The 20,082-nt window shown below is 40.7% G+C and overlaps 1 protein-coding gene across 3 annotated transcripts in view; it reads right to left on the reverse strand.

The window, feature by feature from the left end:
- Positions 1 to 1,139: 1,139 nt before the first annotated feature.
- The window catches only part of atp2b1a (ATPase plasma membrane Ca2+ transporting 1a), a 42,594-nt gene continuing 23,651 nt past the window's right edge, over positions 1,140 to 20,082 (reverse strand). The window contains exons 3-21 of one of the 3 annotated variants that reach the window (XM_053313950.1): positions 19,817 to 20,074; positions 19,580 to 19,705; positions 17,671 to 17,826; positions 17,145 to 17,183; positions 14,875 to 15,030; positions 14,389 to 14,603; positions 13,818 to 14,060; positions 13,477 to 13,718; positions 12,661 to 12,898; positions 11,976 to 12,155; positions 11,803 to 11,890; positions 11,570 to 11,676; positions 11,166 to 11,357; positions 10,051 to 10,264; positions 9,746 to 9,957; positions 9,255 to 9,362; positions 8,017 to 8,205; positions 7,268 to 7,384; positions 1,140 to 4,555 (exon numbers count right to left, since the gene is read on the reverse strand). In XM_053313950.1, coding sequence (XP_053169925.1) covers positions 4,175 to 4,555; positions 7,268 to 7,384; positions 8,017 to 8,205; positions 9,255 to 9,362; positions 9,746 to 9,957; positions 10,051 to 10,264; positions 11,166 to 11,357; positions 11,570 to 11,676; positions 11,803 to 11,890; positions 11,976 to 12,155; positions 12,661 to 12,898; positions 13,477 to 13,718; positions 13,818 to 14,060; positions 14,389 to 14,603; positions 14,875 to 15,030; positions 17,145 to 17,183; positions 17,671 to 17,826; positions 19,580 to 19,705; positions 19,817 to 20,074 — 3,461 coding nt within the window. In that variant the 3' untranslated portion in view covers positions 1,140 to 4,174. Of the gene's footprint in view, positions 4,556 to 7,267; positions 7,385 to 8,016; positions 8,206 to 9,254; positions 9,363 to 9,745; positions 9,958 to 10,050; positions 10,265 to 11,165; positions 11,358 to 11,569; positions 11,677 to 11,802; positions 11,891 to 11,975; positions 12,156 to 12,660; positions 12,899 to 13,476; positions 13,719 to 13,817; positions 14,061 to 14,388; positions 14,604 to 14,874; positions 15,031 to 17,144; positions 17,184 to 17,670; positions 17,827 to 18,020; positions 18,034 to 19,579; positions 19,706 to 19,816; positions 20,075 to 20,082 lie in introns of those variants that run through there. The other 2 variants (XM_053313948.1, XM_053313949.1) reach the window with 2 other exon arrangements.

The following is a 20,082-nucleotide window of genomic DNA, read 5'->3' on the forward strand; positions in this document are numbered from 1 at the left end:
CGGAGAGAGGCGTGTCGCCCCCTGCTGGTCTGGGTGTGCAGTGGCATATTGTCTTTTATGAGCTATACAGAAACACTGAAACTATTAATCAATTAGTAAATCGACAGAAATGATCTTGCAAGAGTTTTGGTCTTTTAAAAAAAAATTTAATTTAATTTTTTTAATGAAATTGAAAAAAAAAAAAGTTGGCTCCAGTTATCAATCAGTCCTCTATTGTAATTGGCTAAATTGAATTCACAAGCAATTTGTAAAAATATGATTGACTTTCTTTTTTCAATTTTCTGATAGATAGACCAAATATTTAATAAATAAGTAATGATGACGAATAACAATTAGTTGCAGCCCTGGACATTATTTACAGAGGATGCAGTTCAGGTTTTTGGCAACAGGTGAATTGTTGCCATTCAGTTGTAAAATTCATGTTTGGCAAGAACATGTAAACAACCATTGTTAATACATTTATGTGCAAAACAATGGTTGCAACATATGTCTATTTAAAGATATATGTTGCAAACAAAGCATTAAAATTGTTGTCCTGTTGCTGGATATTGCAAATGTCCCAAAGTTATACCTGCTTCATCACTGCACAAAAGCAGAAAGAGGCGGCCTTGTGCAGGAGGAACAACTGTGCCAAACGCTCTCAACAAAGGATCCATTGTTGCAATGCTTACTGCCAACCTGCATGGATTTTGAGCTATCATCTCTCTCAGCCTGGTAGACAACACATTCTCCTTTGTTACTTCAGTGAATGTCACCTCTAACGTCAAAACTGTTCTGCAAAATCTGATTTCCTCTTGTGATGACATATTGCTATTGCTGTATTGCCCACAAAGCCATCGTTTCCTGATGAGACATTTTTAAAACTACTTAACGCTCAAAACAGGTTGCAGGTATTGTGCAGACATTTATAATATAATGAACTGTACCAGCTTGGGTTCATCTGTTCATTGGGTGTAATCTAGTGGTTGCAGTGCATTTGGCACCATTATGCAGGAAGGCTACTTTCTTCAGGTGCACCCAGCAGGAGCAGGACGGGCGGTAAGATGTAATATTTGCACTCTGGAGTGTTCACATTTGAAGGCATCCAGTGACCACACTATGTAAATACTGCACGATAAATAAAGAGCATGGCCCTGCAGTTAGGCTAAATACATTTTTTATTTTTAAAAACCATACACATTACTCGACAAGTTTCAAATGTAAATCCAATCACGATATCCATTTAAAATGCTCAAGATAAACAGACATGAAGTACTTTTATTTCCAAATGTTAAAAGATAAAAAAATAATAATCCATAAAACAGATGGAAAAACATTCGTTCCCGTTACAGGAAGAAGCTACAGAACAAACTCCTCATATGGATTCTGCTTGTCTTTTCAATTTTCTCAGTTTGTACGCAATCCTAGCTGCTATTTTATTTGTCATCTGTAAAACTTGGAAAACAAACTATTTCCTCAGAGAACGTTGTGATTTAACATTTCCACTCCTTTCTCCCCCCTGTCCACTGGCCTTTCAGGTGAAGACGGCCAGAAAGTTGCAGTGGGAATCTGCAGCCTGCTGCCCGGGTCATCCTGTATGGTTGACAAGCACAGATCCAAACATTTAATTAAGAAAAAGAAAAGAAAAGAAAAAACTAAAAAGAGGCCTGTTCTCTTTCACACCATTTGCACCCTGAGATGAATATTCCAGAACATATATTTTAGTGGCCAAAACCCTCCCCATATAATGTGATTGGTGTCAAATCATCCAAAATTGGTTTAGTATGATGAAAGGTATCATCAGTTATTGTCATAAAAATACAAAGGTACATTTTTTTTCTTGTGTGATTTGTATCAAAAATTAGTTTCCCCAAGGAACGCTATGAAATAAAGTACCCTGTGCAGATAGATACCAGTGTATGCCTAGTCTTTATTCTTGAAAAATGCACATGTCCAATTCTTTAGCTTTTCCAGTACATCAGGTGTCAAAAATATTTTACAAACAAATCAACTGCAGCAACATTTATTCGTGGTGAGAGGAGACTTATGGACAGGGTCGAAGAAAAATAAGCCTTTTTTTTCCCCTTGGATTTTTTTTTTTCTTTTGTTGGTTTTTTTTTTTGTCGTTTTGTTTTTTTGATTCTTAAAATGTCAACAAACCAGAACTCGGAGGAGTAAAATGAAATTTTCCTAGAGCATGATCTTAAAAGACTGAATGAAAATATGAAAATAATTCACTTGCTTTTTGACCAAGACAATGTTTTACTCTATCTAAATACACAAAGTCTGAAGTTAAAAGGTTCTTTCTTTTATAGACTCCCTTTAAATTAAATACTTTTTCTATGCCTGAGTAAACAAATGTCGATATTGTACATAAGCAGGGGGCTAACGTTTTACTGTGAAAAACAAAAACGGAAATAATATGTATCAGTTTAAAAAAAAAAAAGGATGACCAGGGTCCATATTTATCAAGCATCCATAGGGAGGAACTTAGTCCTATGTGGCTGATCATTTTAAGAATGAGGCATAATTGTTCCTACTTTTAAAGTGTAGGAGTAACAGTGTTTTATCTGTAAGGAGTTCCCAGGAGGTGGCAAATGGCAGGATAAAGCATCGTCTAAATTATTACTGTAGCCAAGGCACATTCATGTTTAGTCTCTATGAACTTCTGATTAAAAAATAAATAGGCGCATTGGCTGAATAGCTCACAATACAGCGCTTGATTGAACTCAAGTGGTAGTAAAAAAAAAAAAAAAAAAGCAGGTGAACTGTAAATTGTGTGCAAGTCATTTTTAGTGCTTTTATGAGTTTTTGGCAAAAATAATTTTTTTTAAGCCTCAACGTGCATAAATTAGCTTGTGATACACCCATTAAGTGAAGCCGTTTCCTTATTCCTGCATCAAATGATCTCGATCGCCTTCTTTTGAATGTGCTCTAACTATTAACAACCACAAGAAGACATTTTCATTTTTGCAGTTTCAAGTGTCATAAAAAGCCACAAATCTAAAACGTTCAGCTGAAGGTGACTTTATAAGCACCTTATGTCCAACTCTGAGGTAAGACTTTTTTTTTTTTCCCTTGTCAAACGTTCAGCACAACTCTAGGAGTGACTCTGTGATGCTTGCTAAATACGGGCCCAGATTATACTCTAAACTCCCTTTAATGAGTGAACCTTTCAACATGTGGAAATCCTTGAACACAACATAATGAATGAAAAGAGAATCCAGAAGTCCAGAAGGTTTTGTGCACATGAAAACTATCAAGAAATGGAAGAAGTAAATATTTATAGTAATGTTAGTGGACAGAGGCCCGAATGGTCTTTCCCGTCCCCCTCTCCTGTGAAAAACACCTCGCACAGTGGACCTCTTTTCTATACAAGCCTTAGTGTTTATCGGTTTGGCTAGAAGTTTCTATATTTATCTACAAATATATAACAAATAAAACTTGCAGGCAAAAATAGTTAAGTTTCAATATAAAAACACCCTTTTTTTCCTGAAAATACAGCAGTATCTGAAATAATCCTCTCATTCATTTTTTATTCTGTCCCAGTTTTCTGCATCATACATCAGGAAGCTCTTTTGCCTACAAACAGAAAAAAAGTATCTACAAACTTTGTAAACAGACCTGCTTTTTCCAAAAACATAAATAACTCAAAATATTAACAGCCAATGGAGCAGAAATAAAGTTTTGAATGAGCAAGGGCCAAAGAGATAAATATACAACACCATTCAGATAAAAGAGAAGCTAAAAGGTTCTTTCATAATTCTTACAGACGATCTTCAAGCCAGGAGGAGGACCTCCCCATCTCAATTAAAATATAATAATAATAGAATAATAAAAACAGGTCACTTTCAATCTGAGTTTATAATCACCCCTTGTTTACCGAGAAAAACAAAAAGTTACCAAGGGGGGGAGGGGTGGAGACAGAGTCCTTGTGTTGCGGTGGGGGTATTAATAAGAACCAAAAATAAAGAAGACCAAAGCATCCACACCAAGCCGTACATTCCTCTGAATGTTTGCTGTTCTTTTAGTCCAGCCCAAGCTAAGCTCACAGAAGACTCCGCTCTCTCCCTCTAGCCCTTCGTCTCTCTTCTCCAAGTGTTCCTTCTCATGTCTGAGGTGAGCTCCTTGGTGGCGGGCGGGTAGAAAAGTGATGGTAACGTGTGGCGCAGGGCGGGGAGTTTGGGGAGTCAGATCAAAGGGAGGTCTCCAGGCTGTGTAAAGGGCTCCCCGGGGCTGAGGGGGTTCCTGATTTGGTGCCCTCTGGGAGGAGGTGGTTACTGCTCTCCACAGCATTATTGTTCTGGTTTGGGGAGGGAGAGACCGGTGCGGTGGGAGGGCCGGCGGTAGCGGGCGAGGGCGGCGTGGGTGTGGTGTTGCGGGGGCTGGCGGAATTGCGCTTGGTGGGAGCGTCGTCCTCTGCGTCGGTGTCGTCTATGAGGGGAATATGGGGCTCAGAGTCCTCTATCCGAAATTCAGGGTGGGTCATGAAGTTGTGGATTGATGATCGCGACTCGGGCTTCTCCAGCCCCTCATAGAGGGAGATGGAGCTGCGGAATGCATTCACCACCCGGATCTGGAGGGAGGGAAAAGGGACAGGGAACGGGAAAGGCACATTTTTAGTCACATATGGTAATGATGTGTGCATTTTGTATTTAAACACTTGGAGAACACTTGGAGAACGCCTCAGACAAAAATCGAGGGTCCGGGTCAATAATAGGTGAGTTTTAGGGGCTTCAATACAAAAATATTATCAGTGAGGGGAACACTCTTGAAACACGTGCAGGTATGCAGTTATGTCTAGTAGTAAATTCTAACTTGTCACTGAACTCTGTTGCTTGCTGTTTAAGTCATCCTTACCCCTCATCTACACATAAACCTCTGCAAACATTCACACTAAGCCAGGCTTTAAATAGATACTCAGAGGAGTCTTCAGATCAATTCTGTTCAGTTTCACTTCTACCTCTTAATTTTATCTCCAAGACTGTATTATAAAATTAGTATATTTGTTCTATAGTACAGAATAATAAAATAAAAACATAGCCTGAAGTTAAAGTCTATCCACTGGGCAAAAGCCTCAAGTTAACGCACATAAAAAGTATAAGATAGATTAAAGGCAGAAGAGGCTTCTGGTTGCATCGCTGTGGTGACAAACTGGACTGTAAGCCTGTACAGATTACGGTTTTAAAATAAAAATGTTTCTTAAAAATTCGAAACCAGGAGACAAACCTTTCCACTGATCGAGCACTAGGATGATTGAAGAAATACTTATTTAAAAGTGGAAAATTGAGGGTACAAATCAGTGTCAAACCCAATGCAGTGTGTGTTTGTAAGTACAGTGGTAGTATTTCACAAAAAATAACTTGGTAAAGGCCTGTGTCTGATTAATCAAAATGCAAAAAAAGGGAACCAAGAGTCGAGAGGAATGCTGTTCTTTAGACAAGAACACATCGAAAGAGAATAAAAAGTACAGAGTCTGGACATAAGAGTTTACTGTTGTTGGACATGCATAGGAGAGAGCGGAGAGAGAGAGAGAATGAGAGGAAAAAGAAGACAGTAAGACAGAAGAAGTGACAGACAGAAAAGAGAGAAAGACAGGGAGAGAGGGAACGGGGTGGTCAGTTACAGCTCATGTTTTGTGGAGTAAAAACAAAAAAAAAGCTGCGGCAGCCAAGCATGTCTACAAGCTGGTATAACATGTCAAAAACAGCACAAAGAGAAAAAACTCACAAACGAGACCAGAGACTTTGAACCCATGCAGAGCGCGGCGCTACCTTTTTTGTTCAATGGTAGTAAACCTTTGAGTATAGCCCATGACACATTTCACAGAATCTAAAGAAGAATATGTGGGGAGTCAGTGGTATTCATTCGTTTTTGGGTCATTTTGCCAACTGTAGGTGGACACATTCTGCCGACAAACAAGTATTCACATAGAGAAAGAGAGAGAGAGAGAGAGATAGAGAGAGAGAGAGAGAAAGAGTCAAGAAAGTAGTTGTTCCTGCTTTGTTCGCGAGCACCTGAAAGGAAAAGTTCGGAGTTAAGTAGGGAAGCCTTTTAACTCCGGGTCCGAGGTTTTTCAAGGTGCTCCGCCTACGACAGACCTGTATAATTTGCATTACTTTTTTTTTCTTTTTTTTTTTTAACTCAAAAGTTGTAATAAAAACCAGGAGAAAAAAAAACTCAACACTGGATCTGCTGTGAATGTGTCATTCTGCATCACTCTGGGAAAGTCCCACATGTTTACATTCAGGAGTACAGTCATTTATTCCATTAAGCTCTTTTCATGACATCTGTTAGACATTTAAAATCCAACTGCAGGTCAGATGGTCTGTCTGGGAAGATCTGAAAGAGAAATGGAGTCATTGTCAACAGGCGCGCGCTCCTTTTAAGGGCAGGGTCAAGAAGGACCCAGACGAGACTTGTCACAGATCATTTGATGGCGGGATCTTCCAAAACTATGCATTATCTTACATCTGGACAAGCAAACAAACTGTCCTATGAAATGCAGCTGATTGTCTGATATAGGTTGTCACCGAAGCCCTTTCCTGTCTCCTCTCTCTTAACACGCCCTCTTCTCCACAGTCATTTGCTGGCAAACTCCCAGAGGTCACCCGCAGCCACAGCTGGAGAAGGAAAAGGTCATGAATCAGTGCTGACTGACAAGACATCCACTGACACTCTGATAGATTTTCTTCACAGAGGTCCATGTCAAGGTTTGTCTCTATTGTTTTAGACCGTGATCATGGGCATATACTCAAAACATTTACCCGGCTAGAGAGCTGCGACACAGACCCATGAGTGCTACAGGGGGCACAGAGCAGACTGAGGCAGCTGCAGACAAACCTGGTGACTGTCCAGAATATAACTTTTCTGTCAAATAGTAAATGCACACCCCCCCTCCTCCCCCCATGAGATAACAGTAAAACCTTTCCATGTGTGAGACCAAAGCAGAAGCAGAACAGAAAACATGATGACACAGAGAAAAAACACCTTGACGCTAGAAGCGACCTGGTTACAGAGTACATATATATATACAGCAGTGTTATCGAAGCAATATGGAAGATGTGGTCTTTTTTTTTTTTTTTTTTTTGAAGAAAAACAGGGGGAACATTAGGAGAAGCATGAGAGAGTAAAAGTGTCAACGTTAGGTGAGAAGAGAGTGGAGGAGGAAGATGTTAGAAGAACAGAAGAAATAAAAGTCTCATGCACTAGAGGAGAACACGCACTCACACCCCACAGTGGCAGAAGCGGTGTTGGCGGCAGTGGTGGTAGTAGTAGAAAAGGCTACATGTGTAGGGCTAGAAACATTGGTTACATCGTGCTGTTGTTGGCTGGAGTTGGAGGCCTGCCGCCTTAGAGCCCCCTGAAAGGAAGTTCCACTCTGGAAAGCACTCACTACATCCATCTGCAAAGAATCAGACAGCGTGACAGGAGAAAGCCCAGAGGAAAATAAAACAACACACAGCCAGAGGAGAGAGAAAAGAGAGAAGAAAATAAAGAAAAGGCACCAGTAACCATAGAAAAAAATGTCACTTGGAAATAGGATTTCAGACATTATAGTTAAAGAGAGGAAAAAAAGGGATAGTTGGGTTTCAAGGCACTGATCGGAGGGAGCTCTGACACCAATAATCTGACCTCACTTTCACTCTTTTCTCTGCAGAATCCCTCCATACTTCCAGCTCCAGCCATGCCAATATTCTTTGAGCATTCAGCCTGTTCTACGTGCTCTCCATCCAATCCAAGTTCATTTGCTGCTCAAAAGTACCTTCAAACTATTCGTGTTTTAGTGGACAGGTTGGGATCGAGTCAGATAAAGGCATAGGGACCTGCTTTAGCTCAGAAGCAGAACAGAACAATTAGAGAAAAGGCTTTTGTGTTTTAAGGGCACAAGCCATCCTTTAAGAATGCCGAGAGAAACAAACAAAACATACATTTTAAGCTGGAAGAGCAATAGAGAGTTAAAGGGTTTATGGCTTTTGATTCCCTTGGTGTTGGATGTGGTGTTGGTGTTGCGCGGGAAGGTTCGTAGATTGTTACCTGAGTCTGGATGCGATTGAGGCCTCGGAACCAGAGGATCTGGCCGCGACGAAGCTCCCGCTCGGCGTGGTCGATTTCATCCATGTCATCTAGCTCCTCCAGCTCCTCATCGGGGATCTCCTCTTTCTGGGTGCCATGGCCCGCCGTTTTCAAGAATTTTAAGCGGCTGGTGGGTATCGAAGAGATTACCTAGAAGACATCAGGACTCATAAGCAACGCTGACTTACTGTATGATCATATTCCTTCAAGTGGCATTTTATAATTTGCCACGTTTCTGGGCACAACGCAGACATTACAGCAGCCAGTGACCCTGAAAATGAGCTGCTCTGCCAATGTGAGAGAGTCAGTTTGAAGTTGTCTGAGTCTTCGAGCCCATTCCACAGGGAAGTGACAGATTTAGATCACAAGACAGAAGAAAGGGAGGATTCTTACACTTCCTTTGTTTAATTATTGACGTAGGATTCTTCAATCTTGTGAAGGGCTCATTGCATGAGTAGAATATGGACTCAATTAAAATTTAAAAAAAGGTGCAAGTCTGCCTCAAAACCTACAGTGTGATTTGGATTTTTACAATTTGTATCTTTGACTGAGACCATATTCTACCTCTGCAATGAGCCCTTCACAAGATTGAAGAAACACAATGCACCTGAAGTATCCAAAGAGCACCTGTATGTCAGCACCATAAAGACCCAGCAGTGCTTCTACATCAGTGTCTTCAAATCAACAATAATCCTACATGATAATCCTAACATAGGATTATTTGAAAATCTTGATTGACTTATTATGTGCACTGCTCTGCAGGACGAGTCTGGGCATCCTGAGTATACTAGTAGTAAAGAATTATATTATATAATATATATAGTCTGCAACCCTTCATATCTGTTTGTGATTACAACCAGGCAATTATTTTTAACTAAACAAGCAAAATCTAATTATATAAATCAGTCAATTCTTAATGTGGTGATTTTACAATTTGTACAATTTGAACTCAATATCAGTAATCGAGCAGAAATCAAATAAATAAGTACTGAATCAAATCTTTATAATTTCTGTGTAATTTCATTAAATGTCTGAACATTACACTTCCCCTCCCTGCATTTACAGCATACAGTAACTCTGAATCACTGCCATTCGACACCCACTGATCCATTTCCAACACAGGGGGGCAGTGTCATGCCATGTTTTTGCAACAGGCCAACAAAAGAAGGTGAAGCTCAGCTGTATCTGTCACATCATACCTGTCCCCATAGTAGAGAGCCAAAGCCCAGGAAAGTGCACCACAGCCATTGGTCAATGGTCAGAGCCACGCAGCTGAATGGCTTCCCTCCAAACTGCACTATAACGATCTACAGAAAGAGAGAGGCGGAATTAATTAGAGAGCTTACTTTTAGATTTGAGAGTTTAAGTCTCATGGGGAAGATTTAAAACATTTTTTTTATTAATGTATCAGTCACCAAGCACATTCATATTCTGGCCAAGCTTAAATTTGGTTAGTCAAATATAATGCTCTTCTTTGTAGAAAGCACATAACTGTTCCAAATCCAGAGCACTTGATGATTTGCATTGGACTTTCACACAAGTTTCCACTGAGGAAGACTGCATTAACTACTACTGCCTCATTATCAGAATTTTGTACTGTTTATTTACAGTTGCAGGAAGAGGAAATTTGCATTTGAGCGGGGACAGAAATACAAACAAGTTAGCCACAGAAAAATCAAGTCTACTTTACCTGGATAATGAAGGTACCAAAGACAATACTACAGAAGATAAGGTTGTTGAAGATGCCTTCAAAGACATTCCTTTCACCGTGGATCTTGCGGGCATTGATCTCGTTGAAAAGCTGCATCAGTACAAAAGTATTGAAGACAATGGTGTAGTGTTCAGAAGGCGGGGCGTGGAGGGGTGTATTCCTGCCGCTGTCAATGTCAAACACTTTCTCCCCTACAGAACAGTCAGGGAGAGAAGTTGTTATGATAAACAGAGGGATCTACCTAGTAAATGCACAAAAAATACATAAAGAACTACACTACTTACCAGCAAAGAGCAGCGTGAAGATGATAACTAGCTGGTACACTCCCTGGCCCAGGATGTTCTTCATCATAGTGCGAGAAATGAGAGGCTTGTTGCGGCCATATGGCTTCCTTAGCAGCAGGGCTTCTGTGGGGGGCTCAGTGGCCAGGGCTAGTGAAGCAAATGTGTCCATGATCAGGTTGACCCATAACATCTGTACAGCTTTCAGTGGAGAGTCCTGGAGGCAGACAGAGAAAGAGAGAGAGAGAGTGAGAGAGAGAGAGACAGAGAGAGAGCAAATTAGGTTGAGGAGGAGGACGAGGCGACCAGAGTGACAAATTGAAAATATCACTGTCACACATATCATCTCGAATAACACGGATATTCAGAGCATCTATTGGGAGTCTAAATTACATGAATGTGGGAAAACAAATTATTCGAGTCCAAGTTTTTACACTGTAGCAGTATGAGCAATGAGGACTGTGTGTTTTGACGTGAGGTCTAAATGCTGATGGCAGATGGAATAAAATCCTCTAAGTGAAATGACAGCCATTTCAGTTTCTTTGCAGTTTCTGTAATTGGTGTCAAAAAAAGGAGGGCTATGGCAAAAAGACCAGATTTGTATGGAAACTGCAACGATAATTAGGCCGGGAAAAAAAGTACATGTTTATTATAAATCTGACAGTAAATAAAGCTCTTAAAACCCTTTATTATGCTAGAAAACACACCATGTGTTGACTACAAAAAGACAGAAATATAAATCATTTAAGAAATTCACAATTGCTTATCATTTTTAGGCACAAGGAAATTCAATGAATTGGCTAATTAAGAAATGAAATACTCCAAATGAGGCAAATTTGGAGGTGTCGGACAGATAATTGCATATTTTGAAAATTATATTAGACTGTGTGCCTTGCAGATTTTACTGCTAGATCTCCATGGTGAGCCTATGGTGAGTTGGAAACTTCACTGATCTGAGCTATTTCAGTCTGATATTGCCAGCTGTAACCATTCCAGTGCTGTTAAACTGAAGTGTGAACTACTGAACAAACCATTTCACAGTTTAACAAGTTTGCCACCAACACACTAGAGACCAATGCCTTTTTTAACCAAGTGAAACAGGCTCTGTTGGTGCCAACCTGTGTGATGCAGGCTCCTGTAAATGCTACGATGACAGCCACCACATTGACAGTTAGCTGAAACTGAAGGAACTTGGAGATGCTGTCGTAGACGTTGCGTCCCCACATGACGGCTTTGACGATGCTGGAAAAGTTGTCGTCAGTCAGAATAATGTCAGAAGCCTCCTTTGCAACATCTGTGCCGGCAATTCCCTGGAGATAAAGAGATGGTCACAGATCTGTCTACACCTGATCGCAACATATTTAACATGACCGCTACAGCTCAAAATTAAGCAAATAATGTTCAGCTTCGTCCAAGCTGACAAACACGTTTCAAAGGATTACTGACAGGATTAGGGTGTTGCACTTAATAAATGACCTGTGTTAGTTTTTAGTAGTAAAGATAGTAAAGAATGAAAACTCACCATGGCAAAGCCAACATCAGCTTTCTTCAAAGCAGGGCCATCATTAGTACCATCTCCTGTCACTGCTACTACTTGTCTCTGTTCTATCACTGTACTGTCAATAATCCCTAGTAAAAAAAACAAAAAGTAAAATGAAACCCATTCAGCCTTAAACAACAAACTGGTGAAAAACAACATTTTCTTTTCATTATTTAACCCATACCAAAAAAAGGACAGAAAAAAGAAAGAATTACCTTTGACTAGAGTGTGTTTGTCTGTAGGGGAAGAGCGAGCCAGTACTCGTAATTTGGGCCAGATCTTGTCAATGCGTTCCTGTTCAATCTAGAAACATGAAACACATAACTAATAGAGTCCCAAAAGTGAATTTTCAACAGCATCTGAGGTACAGCATTGTACTGTGGCCCACCTCTCCTTTTTCATTTCGTATCCTTCGGTTGAACTCTTTCCCCTCCAGGCAGATGAAGTCATCTCCAGGCAGTAGGATGCCACACTTGGTGGCAATGGCTCGAGCTGTATTGATGTTGTCCCCAGTCACCATCCGCACTGTGATGCCAGCACGCTGACATTTCCTGATAGCATCTGGGACCTGAAGTAGAAGCGGAAACATAGAGAAGGAAGAAATGCATTATTTTTGCATATAACTTGGGATATCAAAAATCTTGTTCAACTAAGCTATATTTCTGATACTATCCCTATAATGTGTAAGCATAATTAGTGCTTTATCATGAGAAAATCTCCTATGCTGGTTTGTGGTTATGATGCTTTTATCATAGAGACATCAGTCTTCTGGTTATAAAACTGCTGACACAGTATCACTTAACATTCAACTTCCTTGCATTACTCAGAAAGACTGGGTGCAATGGAGCAAGCTAGCCCATTAGGCTGCGGATGCTGGCACCATGCGTGGGACTGATGACAGTGCAGGTCTATAATCTGGTAACATGGAGATGCTTGACTTCGCAAAATGTTAAGACTGAAAAAAAAGTCAGTTCCTCTACTCTCTATTTTTGGCATGTCACTCATTTCTGGACAATGTCAATAAATACAACAATCGTGATGTAACCTCACACCAATATGCGTTAGCCACTAACCTCGGGTCTCACGGGGTCTTCAATGCCCACCACACAGAGGCAGGTCAGTCCAGAGAGGATGTCATTTTCATTGTCCCAGTCAGGCTCACCATCAGAGGCAGGGAAATCTCTGTATGCAAGGCAGATGGTCCTCAGGCCTTCTGAAGCCATGGGCTCGATCACTTTCTTCGCCATGTCATCTCGATCTCGTGGCCGAAAGACCTTGGACTCACCGTTTGCTGTCATGATTTTATAGCACCTGGGGGGGGGGGGATACATGAATAAGCATTGAAAAGTGGGCAAAAACAAGAAGTACAAGAGTAAAATAAAACCCAGAAGAATAAAGGAAATAAAGGAGTTGAGTTGGTAAAAAACAAAATTTACATGAGATAACAGGGCAAGGGGGGAGAAGTGAGGACAAAGCGTTTGAATAGTGAGCTGCAGTAGTAAGAAGTTACACTAAGCCTTCTGTGGGTTAAAAAGAAGCCTGCTTGGTTAAGAGGCTTACAGAGTTGTTACCAGCTCATTTTCTCAGCGCCTGTATTTAAATCGCAAAGTAAGGGGCTTGGGTGGGATGCACTTGAACTTCTTAGCTTCTTAAGACATTACACATATCATTTACTGTAAAGTCTGGCCAGCTGTAACAAGTAATAAAAAAACCCAACAGAATAACCTTTCATTGATTAGAATAACTTATCGCCTGTTTTGTCAGAATAATCTTTTTAGTATCAAATTTCAAGACAGACAAAAATAAAGATGAATCACAAAATCACAAAATCACACACATAAAACCAAACATGCAGAACAAAAACCAAAGATTACAAATCGTTAACTTACTTTTTTAGGAGGATTTCTGAGGCCCCTTTGCTGAACATACGGTAGCTGCCATCGGCCATCTTCAACACAGTGCTCATAGACTTGCGGACTGAGTTGAAGGTATAGACCTTGTAAAGTTTTTCTTCAGGGATTTCGTTGCGTATAGCTTGGTAGTCACGCTTCAGGTCAGAAGAAAAGCCCAGCAAGGCACATTCGGTCTTGTTCCCCACCTGGCGAGGCAGGCCCCCTTCTTTCTCTGGAGGCTAAAGGAAGAAGGGTTCAGACAAATACACGGAAAAGCAATATTCATAGTGATAGCAAATGTATTTTAGAGCCACAGTGGGGTTTTTGTTCAGACTCACCATGATCTTAGTAGTGTAGGCGCAGTTGACTGCTATGCCCAGAATCAACATGTCTAAAATGGAGGAGGGGACGCTCTCTGGTTCAGGGACCTTCCTGTAGTGCTTTTCAGCCATGAAGGCCTGCACCACAGTCATGCGGTTCATGGTCAGTGTTCCAGTCTTGTCAGAGCAGATGGCAGTAGCATTACCCATAGTCTCACAGGCATCTAAGTGACGCACCAGGTTGTTATCTTTCATCATTTTCTGTACGAAGATAAAAATATATAGAAATTGATAAAAGGAAACTTAAGGAGAAATTTAAAACTGGACAAAACCAACATAACTCCAGCTTGTAGAAAACAGAAATTAGGACAAGGAAATACGTACAAAGGCTATAAGATTGAAATGAATACAGTCTTGATTAGATAAAGCCCTCTGTTGGCTAACAACTCAGGAGAGGGGATCATAGCTTGGCTTTAGGGTATCAGATAGCCAAGTCTCCTTGTCTTAACAGCCTGGCCTGCTAGTTTTAATAGGCTAAAATGTAAGCTGGTCAGCACTGGGCACAGGTCACTTGGCTAGGGGACTTTACCTTAACAGAATATGCCAGGGAGATTGTTACAGCAAGCGGGAGGCCCTCAGGAACAGCTACCACCAGCACAGTGACGCCAATGATGAAGAATTTCACAAAGAACTGAATGTAAATGGGTGTGCACTCCTTGATCCAGGGCAGATTCTGGATCCAGAAGGTGTCTACTACAAACAGCACCACCAGGATGATAACAGTGATGGCCGACATAACCAATCCTGGAGGGAATGAGAGATTTGAAAGAAAAGGAAGAAAGAGGTTGGTAATCAATCATGATTTGCCACACTGGAGAAAGTCTGTGGATATTATTTACCGATATGTTATTTCTAATGGGATTCATTCTGGAAAGGAAACCTTACAGGAAATTAAAGATGTAGAGAATGAAGGAGACAGTGAATGAGGGAAAGAAGGGTACAGGCCCATAAAGTCATCATGCAGAAAAATGTAGCCTTCAGATGTGCCAGAATCAAGTGGTTTTGTTTGACTCACCTGCTTTGCCAATCTGTACAGCTAGTTTGGTCAGCTTGCCCTGCAGGACAGACTTCTCTTTCTTTGGCAAATTGGCCTTCTTCTTATCCTCTGCATCGGCTCCCTCATCACTGTTCAGAGGTTGCATTTCCATCGCAGCGCCATCCTGTGCTTTAGCTGTAGCAAAGGGCAAGAAAAAGATGTTGAATGCAATGAATAGCCTGCCAGTTACAGTACTGTACTGGCTCTTAGGATTTACTGGTGTCAGGTGGTGCACACAAATATAATGCAGATGCAGATTACAGAGAGTGCACTTTCTGATCAAACCAGTTTAGCAGTAGTAACAAATCAGCATGACCCAAAGAACAAAGAAACTGTTATTCTATAGTCTGGCGCCACATAACATTTAGATCCACCTATTTGCTTACATTTGCAAGACCTGAAAGGAAATTGTCTTCAACCTTTTGCTATTACATCAACAGTGAATGAATATACCCCAGTAACGTCGACAACTATCTGTATTTTGTTGGAGCTATTTCAACTTAAATATTCAGATAAAAAATAACCTTTTTGCAGATTCCCCATGTAGGTTGTGATAACTAGAACAAGTAGAACAAGATAAACAAATTCAAACTTGTTTTAATTCCACATTTATTTGAATATCTGATACAACAAGTTGCAGTTTCAGAACCCTGTGAGAATTCTTTTTATGGGATTATGGGAATATGTCAACATAAGAGAGTGGAGCACTACACTTTAATGTAACTAATGAAAAGTGACTTCCAAGAGGACATGAGATGTCACATCACTCAAAATATTTTAGCATGCTTTTTGTGCCTCCTTGTAATCCATTGGGAACTTAGGAAATGTCACTGTAATTATGTTTGCAGTGATCTGACAGCACAGTAATTAGAGATGTAATTACCATGCCCCCACCTCAAGATTTTAAGAACAGGTTAGCCCGCTGGTAGCACTGGGATCTGTGGAATCACATCGTTTTTGGACAGCAGCCACAGCAGTTGCCAGTTAAATTCCCATAAATCTCTGTCATCTGTTCCTCAACATCCCTCTGGACCCCCCTCCCTTGCTCACTGAACTGACGGGAATCCCAAACCCACATCTAACCAGGTAACCTTGGAGACACAAAGTCTCTAATGGCAAAAGAGGGAGGAAAGGCAGCCGGCAGGCCAGCAGGGGCTGGTCTCTGTCGTGTCACTCGCCACGATAAAATCATTAGCTCTGCCGGGCACCGAGGCTGCAGCTGCTGCTGCAGGACAATTGACACATCTTTCCCATCTCTCTTAACTTGTGATATCAGTGCTGTGTGTGTCTTGTTTCATTTCTGCAATCTTGCTTTTACAAACATAAGCAACCCCTGTCCATGGCATCAATGCAAAAGCTTTATTTACTATGCTATGAATTGTAACATGGTATTGTGTGTAGATGTATGCAGCAGGGAGAGGCCGGGCATTAACACTGGGCTACTGCAGCTGCTGTGGACTGTGGCTTGTTCTGCACTTACATGGCCTGTGTAATCTCAGTCTAAAGGATTACTGTTGATTCCTGGCAGGCAGAGGGAATCTGTGCACCAGGGACTAGCGCCAGGGTGGTGGTCACAAACCCAAGCACTGCTGATCATAGTGTCCCAACAGGACTGCATGGCTGGCTAGCTGGCTCAGATACCACTAAACAGCCTCATTATCATTGCTATCAGCCTGAAATTGCACCACTGCAAGTCTTACAGTATGACTCTGAATAGTTCAGACTGGGACATCAATAGAAATCAAATAGTGGGGGCCTGAGGGGGAGAGGGGGAGAGGGGGAGGGAGAGAGAGAGAGAGAGAGAGAGAGAGCGAGAGAGAGAGAGAGAGAGAGATGGGTGGGAAAGCAGATGTTCTGGCCCCAGAATTGTTGCATGGCTTTAATCTCCTCATCACTAATCGCTATAACTGGATTCAGTAGCACCTGCTGCTCAAAGCGCAATGTGCCAGGGAAGGACGAGAAAAGAGGAGAGAGACAGAAGGGAGGGCCAGACTGTACAATGGGTATGCAAGAACAGCCAGTACTAAGTATACACTGACACAGGGTCATGCCAAAATATGCAACTCTTCATTACTTGCATTAAATCACTGTAGCCAATTAACACTGGGTGCTGCTTAATGGGGAGGGATGCTGATAAAACCAAAGGCTAATACATAAAGGTTGGCAACAGGCTGTAAGGCAGTGATAAATGCTCCTGTGTGTGTGTGTGTGTGTGTGTGTGTGTGTGTGTGTGTGTGTTAGCAATTTACCTTTCTTACGATTTTCTACTGATCCATCCTGCTTCTTGTCTGTGTAAAAATACACCATGGAGTTAGCAACAGTAAGGAAGTAATTGGTGTGCAATTACCTGTACTACTACGTACCCTTTTTAATGTATAATATACACATTCTCTGAGTTAATAAGGCAGAGAACAGAAGCTTGAAATTAGCAGGATTGAAAAGCAAAGAAAGGGAGTAATATAAGAAATGTTATTTTAACACAGGGCTGTCCTTTAAAATTGAAAGTGGAAAGAGGATTTAAAGAAACTAACATTAAAATTGATCCACTTTTTAAAGCTCAGCCCTGAACTTTGGACGTGCCTCTGTACTTGTAAAGATGGACAAGTAGTCAGTTCTTTGATTTTTACACACAGGTTCAGTTTCTTTTGGTTCAAACATAAAAAACAGTCTCAGTGGGAGAGGATGTATCAGCACCAAATATGTAAAACTGGTAGTAATAAAGGGAGTAAAAAAAACCAAACAAACAAACAAACAAACAAACAAGAAGATACCAACTTTTTCTCTGTTTCTTCTTCTCCTCCTTTTCCTTTTTCTCTTCCTCGTCGTCCTCATCGTCACCGGCCCCGAGTAAAGTGAAGATAATTCCAGTTTGAGAGTTGACACCCACAGCAGTCACCAACATTCTCCCTGAGCCCTCCATGACATGGGTGCCTTTGGACACATGAGGAAATTAAAAGAGGAAGTGAGCAAAGTGTAATTAAAATATCTGACTAAACTATAATGTGCCAGTGTCTCGGTTTATACTTTGGTGTTAGCTTTTAGCTTGACCAAATTAACATTTTGTAACTCATATGTTGTTTGACTTGCTTTTTATTTTGGTTGTTGAGCTAGATTCCTTTGCTTACTGAGAGGGTGGTTTAGCCAGACTTTCAAGTGGCATGTTCAGCTACATCCAAGAAGGAGAAAATAAATGCAGGTTTTCAAATGCAGGCAATAAATACAAAAGAATGCTGCTCCGGCAAGTAAAAAGACAAAGAAGCACAGTCACTGATGCAAATATCCTACAAACCTTTAATCAACAGCCTTTAATCAAAAGCCAATTGTCAGTCTCAGTGAATTAATGGAAGCCTGAGAGGGAGGCTACAACAAGGTTTTCACCAGAGTTTAATATCTCTGGCTCGCCATTCCTCTCAGGACACGAGAAAATAACGCAGAAGAAGCTGATAACACAAGAAAAAACAAGATAAAAGAGTAAGAGAGAGAAGCAGTTAGAGTTTCTCTCGTGCCAGCGTCAATTAGAGGATGTTGTTTTCCTTTCATTTTTGAGAGTGATGGCAGAGGGGATTCAGCCTGAGCTAAGGGAAATCAAAAAGCAGTGGTGGAGCAGTGTGTACAGTACGTCCATACAAAGGCACACACAGTAGAGTGCAGTGCAGTGCAGTGCAGTGCAGTGCAGTGCAGTGCAGTGCATTGCTCTCTCTTGGAGGTGTTGTGGTAGAAAGCCAGAGGAAAAGGTGTTTCTCATAGAGAAAATCTAATTATCATCAGGGCAGTAGCGGTGTAATATATTGCTGATAAATTTGTGGTGCTCTTATTTTCAATGAGCATTTACAACATGTCCTTTGTGTAATAATTATTTGAGAATAATGAATTATTAATACTGTATGATAAAATAAAAGCATTACTGATTTAACCTGGTTATAGCTGATTTAAACCCTTATTTCAGGCTTGTTGACATGAAATGAAACACTTCACACAGCTCAGAAGCTTTGTGAATTTAGGATGACAAGTTGGTCTACAAGCTGTCTGTTATCTTGTGAGGTCACTAACCTGCGAAAGTCAACAGTTCAAGTTACAGTTCAAACATCGAAACAGTAACTTTAAATAAAGCACCTGTGTGACAAGTTGATGCTACCAAATCATGAGTGCATCTACGACTGGAGTTTGCCTTACTGACTCAAGTATGTTTTGTTTATCAAGGGAGCACTTTGGGTGTTTCTCACTCAACGGGTAACATATGGCATTGTGATCCAATAATGTCCAAAAAAAGTAATATTCATAAATCAAGGCATATTGTTGACGAACCCATTTCAATTTAAAGATTGAATTTTTTTATACCAAGATTAGGGTCAGTTTCCCCTTTGACCTCTTTGTGCATATGACCAAACAAAAAATCTGTGCAATTTCATTAATGTGAGGTCAATTTGTTTTTACAAAGGCCATCTATGGCATTCAATCTGAATTAAGACCAAACTCACATAAAAAGAGACTTTAAAGATTATGTGCATTGTATATTTCAAATAATTAATTAGTTGCAGATGTCAATAAGCATTATTAATAATTTATAAAATAACATGCTAACCATGCAATCCATCAAATCTTTTTTTTTTTTTTTTAAACACAACCTAAATTGTCTTGACGTTAATAACTAGCAATGAGACAACTTTTTAAAAATTTTTGTTACCGGATAACAGCATTGGATCTTTTTCTTGTGTTTTCTTGACATGGTCCGACTCTCCTGTGAGTGAGCTCTCATCTATCTTCAGATCATTGCCTTGGATGAGGACTCCATCAGTAGGCAAAAGATCACCTGAAACGCAAAGGAGGCACAAAAGTGGACAAAATTAGAACTGCGCTATCACATTTGAATGAGTCACGGATGAGATTATATCCACCGTAAGAACCAAAAATAACCTCTTACCATATTTTATTTGTGCAATGTCTCCAACCACGATTTCAGCCACACCAATTTGGATAACTTGTCCTCCACGGATAACGGTAAATTTCTGCTCCTGCTCAATACGGTTTTGGAGGCCCCTAAACTGCTTCTCTTTACTCCAGTCATTGAAAGCTGTCACCAGTACCACGCAGACCACGGACAAAAGAATAGCGGCACCCTCAATCCAACCTGCTTCCGACTCATTTTCATCCTCCACACCGCCAGCAGCCTTTCCACAATCTGCAGAT

This window comes from Scomber japonicus, chromosome 23, assembly GCF_027409825.1.
Source record: "Scomber japonicus isolate fScoJap1 chromosome 23, fScoJap1.pri, whole genome shotgun sequence".
Taxonomy (NCBI): domain Eukaryota; kingdom Metazoa; phylum Chordata; class Actinopteri; order Scombriformes; family Scombridae; genus Scomber; species Scomber japonicus.